This window comes from Takifugu flavidus, unplaced genomic scaffold (genome assembly GCF_003711565.1).
Source record: "Takifugu flavidus isolate HTHZ2018 unplaced genomic scaffold, ASM371156v2 ctg789, whole genome shotgun sequence".
Lineage (NCBI taxonomy): Eukaryota > Metazoa > Chordata > Actinopteri > Tetraodontiformes > Tetraodontidae > Takifugu > Takifugu flavidus.
In genome coordinates this window covers 1-8,180 of record NW_026622399.1, presented here as the reverse complement: position 1 = coordinate 8,180, position 8,180 = coordinate 1, and the positions used below count along the sequence as shown (strand labels likewise).

At 40.0% G+C, this 8,180-nt stretch overlaps 1 protein-coding gene across 2 annotated transcripts; it reads right to left on the bottom strand.

Annotated features, from left to right (window-relative positions):
- Positions 1-2,181: 2,181 nt before the first annotated feature.
- On the bottom strand, positions 2,182-5,915 carry LOC130521208 (uncharacterized). 2 transcript variants are annotated; one of them, XM_057024837.1, is made up of 12 exons: positions 5,775-5,915; positions 5,135-5,279; positions 4,868-5,054; positions 4,655-4,750; positions 4,073-4,203; positions 3,829-3,981; positions 3,742-3,791; positions 3,473-3,661; positions 3,260-3,355; positions 2,675-2,807; positions 2,420-2,583; positions 2,182-2,335 (listed from the first exon to the last, which is right to left on the bottom strand). In XM_057024837.1, exons 5-11 carry the CDS (start codon positions 4,170-4,172, stop codon positions 2,486-2,488), a joined length of 819 nt encoding a protein of 272 aa, XP_056880817.1. In that variant the 5' UTR covers positions 4,173-4,203; positions 4,655-4,750; positions 4,868-5,054; positions 5,135-5,279; positions 5,775-5,915; the 3' UTR covers positions 2,182-2,335; positions 2,420-2,485. The 2 variants fall into 2 exon arrangements, with proteins under 2 accessions (XP_056880817.1, XP_056880819.1); XM_057024839.1 differs by having other exon boundaries at positions 3,742-3,794; positions 3,832-3,981.
- Between the last annotated feature and the right edge of the window lie 2,265 nt (positions 5,916-8,180).

Genomic DNA, 8,180 nt, shown 5'->3' with positions numbered 1-8,180 from the left:
ATGAAATCAATTTCATCAACTTTATGAAATGAAAAGCAAAGATTCAGAAGCCTCCTGCACATGATCCATTATTGACACAGTGCTGCGCATTAAGGCAGGCTGGCAACGATCAATATTAGTCAGCAGATTATTAATTCTCTGGTGTAACAAAGGGTCCAACTGCAAGGCTGCAATCTGGCTGCTGCTGAAACTGAGAGGATGTCCGCTCACGGTCATCCACATATGTTAACATGCTGGCGTCCTCCGGCTGGCAGCGTTATATATTCACACATCGTTTGTGAATAAAACTATTCCCTATTGTTTACTTAGGAGGGGAAAAATCAAACCTGTGCTCCAACAAGGTGCAAACAGTGTCAACATTTGCAGATCATTGCTGAAAGTGGTCACGTCTGTACTGGGATTTGAATGTATAGCACATTTTTCACCTGAACACCCAGTAAACATGCTGAAATGTGAGATATGATGTTTGTACTGCTTGTTTGCGCTTTTTGGGAACGGGAGATGACCGTGCACCTGTTTGAGGGAGTAAAGAACGTGAGAACAACATGTCCGCCCACGTTTCACAAAGACTCGAATGGCGCTTCACCTGATATTATTGATGTCGTTGAGCCTTTCTGAAATTCCGATCCAGATTTCAACACCGTCCGGTTGGTTTCGTGTCATCAACACTTGTTATGGCGACGGCGCCGATTTTGTACTCATCCTGCAGATCTACCCTCCACCAGGGTCCTGATTCAGATTGGGTGAGGGTACAAGCGACCTCTCAGCTGGATCCCTGTTTCCGTGTCAACTGCCCTGCCAGCAGCAGCTGCATCCTTCTCAGATGACTGGACAGCAGGACTTTTCAGCGCCACATTTCGGACAACATGTCCTTATTGACATAAAAAATGTGTAATTAGACTGAAAAGTTAAGAATTTTCCAGAAGAATAGAGAAGAATTACCTGCCAGCACTCCTGGTAACAGAAAGAAGAAAATGCCTAAGTGGGCAAATATTAAACAAACAAGAAAAAACAATTGTTGCATCAGTATTAATTTATTAAGTTATTATTATTAATTATAATAATACATTTCAGATCTTAAAAAGAGTGAAATTTCACAAATAAGACTATTAGAAAAAAGACAAAACCAAAATATTTACAAAATAAATGCTCACCGCTGAGAGTATCCAGACGTTAAATCTCTCACCCATGACTTGGGACTCAGGAAGAATGAGCACAATTAGTAAATGAGTTGAGAAGTAAAATTCAAATGGGATGTGCATCAGTTTGACCATCATCTCACGCTATACAGGAGCGAATGTAAATCTGTGTGGATATTTGCATTGAAGGTAATGTCCAGATTGTTAGCCGGGGTTTAAAAACATGAAGAAATTGTCCCTCTGAATAAACTTCTTTTAACATACACTTTGCAAACCGATATTGCTCATTGTTTCCCTTTCAAAGTAAAACACTGACAGTTTGTAGAATGTGTGCAAAGGCAAAGTCTAGTTACAATTCTACCAGCCTCATTTTTGTATAAGTTTCTATAAAAGTTCAATTTGTGTCATTTTTTTGCCATCCATAATGGCTAGCTGAAAATGTTTCACTTTGATGTTGAGATAAATTTATTGTTAGGTTCCTGAATCTGCCAAAGTATGTTTAACTAGGCTTTGACAGCATTAAAGATAGGATAAAATAAAGATAGAAGTATTGGACCCAGAACCAAGTTGCTCTTCGCCTAACTATTGGCTATACTGTACATCTTTTTTTTTCTTTGCAGTTCTGTCAGAGCTTTTGGCAAAATACAGCGACATGCAAGCATCTTATTTACAATTATATGAATAAGTCTTGACAATTTTCTGCATCTTTGGACTGCAACAACACAGTAGATCGAAAACATTTATTTCAAAAATATGCAATACGAAGATAACAGTTACAATAAACAGCGAACAAAACCTTCAAAAGTTTCACTGTGAATTCATTGAATATCAACAAGTTCAGGCTAAATAGAATATTTGTAATATTTCACAAAATAACATTATTAACACACATATCTGCCATTCACTGGCTTCATCATGAGTGAGACAATCTGTAGATTTGTCAGAAAAGCATCACGTAAACTTTCTGCTGTCCTTCATTTTATTTGGAAGGGGCGACACCCAAAAAAACTTTTTACCTGTAGACGGTAGTATTGATAAAAGGGAAACATTTTCCTGCCCTTCAAGACTTTCAAAAGTAAACAGATACATTAGATCAGTTGTTTCTGAGTTTTATGTCTGTGGAGATGCAACAAACTCGGATTTTCAGGCACCTCATAGTACGGCGAGACCCATCACACCCGCGGAGATAAACAGAGCTGGAAAGAAAAAAAGCACGAAATGAGAAACTTTTAAAAAACAAAAAACAAGAACCATCATAAACATCATGTCTTTTGGTGTACCTTGAATCAGCGTTTGCCGGAATAACATGGCATTGTTGGTGGTTGGCATTAGGAGAAGCGGTGGTATTAGCAGTCGCAAGGTTCGGGACGGGACGTTGGCGGGAGATGACAGTCAACAGCATTGGTTCTGATAACGGTGGTTGCTGCCCCGAAAGTGCCTGTGCCTGAAAATTAAATTGGAAAAATATGGTTGTTAATCCAATATCTGTGAAAATTCACATGTTCTAATGTCTCTTGTTGGAAATATAAACTTACTGTTGTCATAGGTTCCAGTAATGACGCCAATGGTCCTCCTCGTGGTTCTTGCAGACAAGGCGGGAAGCGTGGCATCAAATACACACTGGATTTTTCTGCCATTCACTCTTCCTCTCACATTGTTTGCATTTACCTGGAGAACAAACACAAAAGCTACTCATGGGTATTGTAATATCACTAATAGTGGGTATTAATAGTAAGAGTCATAACTACTAGTGAAAAAAAGTTGTAATAATCAGTATAAAGAGGGACAATAGTGTGCTTCTTTCCCCGAAAGTCACATTATGCACAGGCAACAGAGTTCAGACATAAAATCTGCTGCAAGTCACTTCAATAGCAGAGTTCCACCCGTAGGGGTCCCTGCTCCATGTAGCGCTGATCCTTAATTTGTGACATAGCGCACCACATAGGGCGATCATGTGACTTTTATGTCATTTATTTTGTGCAGATTGTGGGCGTGGCTCTTAGCAAAAACATGCAAATTCAGAACTGTCCATATCTACTTTTGACACAAAATTCTGTACATCTTACTTTGCCACTAAGAGATTTATCAACAAACTAAAAGGATAAAAGCACGTCTCCTACGTTTTGCTTAGTCAGTTGGTTGTTGTTCAAGCTTGCTCCAGTGAACTTTACGTTGCCATTGTTGTTAAAACAAACATAGGTGGTGTCGCTGCCTCCCTGTAAAATATAAAAGAGTACACAAAAGAAGTTTATGCAGATGATGCCACACTCTACCACAAGATCAATGTGACACTGTGCATTATGTTCATCCGTGAGTGAGGAAGGGAAGCTAACCAGTGTTGTGTCCGAAGATAGTACTGCAGCAATGTAGCCGTCTGTCTCTCCAGCCAGTGCAAACCCAAAGTTTTGCCCACTCTTCTGCCTGGCACTGAAAAAGTTACACGATCCTGAGCCTGGGTCGCAGTTAGCTGGCTCATTAACACACAGTTTTTGGGTTCCACATCCTGAGTTGTTCAGATTTGTCTGAAAAGGAGATGAAAAATGTAAGAGGTCAAACATAATAGTTGTCCTTTTAACATTTTGAGACAATTGACTCCACCCACCTCCAGCGGTGTCACTGTGTTATTAGGTGTCAGTGGTGGAGCAGCCGTCACACATGGTAGAAGCCATTGTGCTGGGAGCAGCCGTCATGTTGGTAGAAGCCGTTGTGCTGGGAGCAGCCGTCATGTTGGTAGAAGCGTTGGTATTAGCAGTCGTAAGGTTCTGGACGGTGGCGTTGGGAGATGACAGGTCAACAGCATCGGTTCTGATAACGGTGTTTGCTGGCCCGAAAGTGCCTGCGCCTGAAAATTAAATTGGAAAAATATGGTTGTTAATCCAATATCTGTGAAAATTCACATGTTCTAATGTCTCTTGTTGGAAATATAAACTTACTGTTGCTGTAGGTTCCAGTAATGACGCCAATGGTCCTGTTCGGTTCTTGCAGACAAGGCGGGAAGCGTGGCATCAAATACACACTGGATTTTTGTGCCATTCACTTTTCCTCTCACATTGTTTGCATTTACCTGGAGAACAAACACAAAAGCTACTCATGGGTATTGTAATATCACTAATAGTGGGTATTAATAGTAAGAGTAATAACTACTAGTGAAAAAAAGTTGTAATAATCAGTCTAAAGAGGGACAATAGTGTGCTTCTTTCCCCCGAAAGTCACATTATGCATAGGCAACAGAGTTCAGACATAAAATCTGCTGCAAGTCACTTCAATAGCAGAGTTCCACCCGTAGGGGTCCCTGCTGCATGTAGCGCTGATCCTTAATTTGTGACATAGCGCACCACCATAGGGCGATCATGTGACTTTTATGTCATCCATTTTGTGCAGATTGTGGGCGTGGCTCTTAGCAAAAACGTGCAAATTCAGAACTGTCCATATCTACTTTTGACACAAAATTCTGTACATCTTACTTTGCCACTAAGAGATTTATCAAACTAAAAGGATAAAAGCACGTCTCCTACGTTTTGCTTAGTCAGTTGGTTGTTGTTCAAGCTTGCTCCAGTGAACTTTACGCTGCCATTGTTGTTAAAACAAACATAGGTGGTGTCGTTGTCTCCCTGTAAAATATAAAAGATTACACAAAAGTAGTTTATGCAGATGATGCCACACTCTACCACAAGATCAATGTGACACTGTGCATTATGTTCATCCGTGAGTGAGGAAGGGAAGCTAACCAGTGTTGCGTTCGAAGATAGTACTGCAGCAATGTAGCCGTCTCTCTCTCCAGCCAGTTCAAACTCAAAGTTTTGCCCACTCTTCTGCCTGGCACTGAAAAAGTACACGATCCTGAGCCTGGGTGCAGTTAGCTGGCTCATTAACACACAGTTTTTGGGTTCTACATCCTGAGTTGTTCAGATTTGTCTGAAAAGGAGATGAAAAATGTAAGAGGTCAAACATAATAGTTGTCCTTTTAACATTTTGAGACAATTGACTCCACCCACCTCCAGCGGTGTCACTGTGTTATTAGGTGTCAGTGGTGGAGCAGTCGTCATGCTGGTAGAAGCCGTTGTGGTGTCCTGGGTGGTAGCTACAGATACCCAGCTAGCACCACCAAGGTGACAGTGAAGTACAGTTTGCTGTCCATGCCTACAGTGAATGTGACATTATGTCAATCAACACCGACTGTATGCGCTCCTGGTGCTTATTTTTACGTGAAATATTTGCCTACAGATTAGACTAATGCTCTGTAAACACAAGCTAATCTATAACATTACTCAAGCAGCACACACATCACAAAGAAACCAGGTGAAATATTTCATTTTAAAAACTATTGTTCTACATATATTTGAATAAACAATTAAAATCATTAGCATCATCTAACACCTGCTCAAAAATTATATGTAAGATGACATATATGTGTAAGAAGTAAGACCTGTAGATTTGACAAAGAAGTTTCAAGAAGATTTTTTAAAACTGTAGCTTTTGGGTTTTTTTACATTTTAAGAGCATAAAAATCATTCATTTCTCATTGACTGTGATAATAACTGGTTTGAAATGGTATAAAATGATCAATTAAGGAATTAGAAACAAAATTTGTGATATTTTCCTCCAAAAGTGAAATTAAAGTTAAATTTCTCCAACCTGTGCAGGAGTTCCTTTCCTTGGTACCGATAAAAAGGTTTGTTTTATTCTCAGGTGTAGTTCGCAGGTGGAGGTCTTGTTCCAGCAGCTTCTCTTGGCAAAGCCTCAGGTGACTGTGTGACAGCTCTTCCTGCACCACTATTTAAGCTGAGGGGCAGAGAAATGTTGCATTTCCAAAAAAGTTCCAGTTTTCCAGGGTGGAGCTTGAGAGCCCGTTTGACGTAAAGAACAAAAAGAATTTTGGCCATGACTAAATCAACAAGCCTCTGCCCATTCCTGAAGGTGTCTAACCGGAGTTTTTTTTTTTTTTTTTTAATTAAAATCATGTGACCGGCTTGAGTTTACTGGAAATTGAACTAAAACTTCTTCATTGTAGAGCAAAAGTGAAACTCCTTTAGCCCGTTGAGAGACAATAATGACCCTGAAATAGTTAATTTCCTCCTTTGGACACAAACCTTGAGGGGTCGAATTATTATTTAAGTTAACAAGTCAAAATCACATTTGTAGACTCAATAAAATACTAGTAATAATGTTCTTTATTTCTTTATTCATCCAATATTTGGAAAAAACCTATTTTACATTTTTCTTTGCCAAGTTCCCTTGCTTTATTTACTTTTGGTTTTTTTGTTTTGGTTTTTAAAAGTCTTTTCATACATTGCAGAAAGTACATGTTAGCACAATGGGTTGGAATCGGAAGCCAGTCATGAGTCTGTGGTGTGAATGCCAGAAACCGGTTTGTCAATGCCCGCGCACGTACTTTTGCATCAATATGGCCTTTGTTCTCATGAACATGGAGCCTCCCTAATCAGAACGCAGAAAGAGATGGACAAGTCCACCGTCTGGATAATAACAGAACGTTCGGATCGTCGCAGGCGCTTTTTGAGGGCCTTTTGCATCTCATGATTGTCACAAGTCATTCATGGAGATCCTTTTTGTAAATCCTAAACTCAGGATCTCAACATTTCTTAGATTAAAGTATCAAACATTCACATGTCCACCACTCTCGTTAAACACAACAGAATTTTCAAGGGTAAAAGCAAAAAATTCCAAAATAGAAATACCCAATATCCTAAACCATAGGACTGTAGCAGTCAGTAGGAAGTAGCTCAAGTAAAAATACAATGAAAGACATGCGATGACGGGAAGAGTTTCTGAGCTGTTTTACGGGTTTGACATATCCAATGTTTTCACAGGACTTGTGATTCCAGGTCATCAAAGTGCAGCAAGTAGTTGACTGTAAAAGTTTCCCTGACAAGAGATGACCTGCAGTGTTTTGCATCATCATTACTACCATGACTAATGTTCTGTCTTTATGAATCATGTACGTATGTGTTTCTAAAATAACCGTGATACCCATGACCACTTTTGTTGTCACAGCCTCTTAGGTGTACAGTAGGTTGAACAATCTTGAGTTATGATCAACAGTTTTGTTGTCTGGACAAAGTAACTTTTTATCTGGGTTGCTGCTGGAGGTGCTGCTCCCAACTTCTTCCTCCTTCCTGTACAAGAGAATCAATCAGTTTTCCGTGACAGTTTGTGTTTGGCTTTTGCCCTGTGCTTAATGGAAGTTTTTAGTTTTAAAAAAATCCCTCTTATGTCAAACAATGATACTTTTCATATTGTGTGTACATCATGCTAACAATGGGGGAAATAAATTAGCATATTCCCCACATTTTGTGGCTCAGTATCATCATAACTATGCCCCATCCACAGTGTTCTGTTAGTAGGTTTAATGTGTAGTTGAGCTTTCTTCCATAGCTTTTTGCCAGGCCGCCGTCAGAGAACCCAACAATCCAACCAGCTAACAGCCTAGATCCTAGCGATAGCACAGCACAGGGTATCAACCTATGGTGAAAATGCTGTGCATTTTTCAGGAATAAGCAGTTCTTGGTATATCTGTGGACATAACTACTGCAATAGAATGGTTAGCTAGTAGCTGTTCCCTCTCAATGCTACTTTGGGCTTCAGAACAACAGCGTTAAAAAGAACAAAGTTAGAAGTTAGAAGACTCTTTTTCCACATTTGATTGTTTTTGGGAACTGCACCACAAGCTTTGCTCACCTAAATTCACTGGGTGAGGATTGTTGGTCTGCAGCCATTTTCAGGTCCTTCCAGAAATGTTTGATTGGGGGCAAGTCAAGGAGCTGCCTGGGTAATTCAAGGACATCCACAGTATTGTCCTAGTTTTTTTCTCCGCTGTGTGTTTAGGGTCTGTTTGGACGGTAATCCCTCGGGTGTTTGTTCTGGTTGATTCATGAAGTGCACATTGCTCCATTCCCCTGTCCTTCAACCTTGAGCAGTCTGCCTGTCCCAGCCCCTTAAAACTCCCCTACAACATGTTACTTCACCATGAGGATACTGGTTGGCAGATGATAAACAGTTTTCAACACTGCCTGACATGAACAT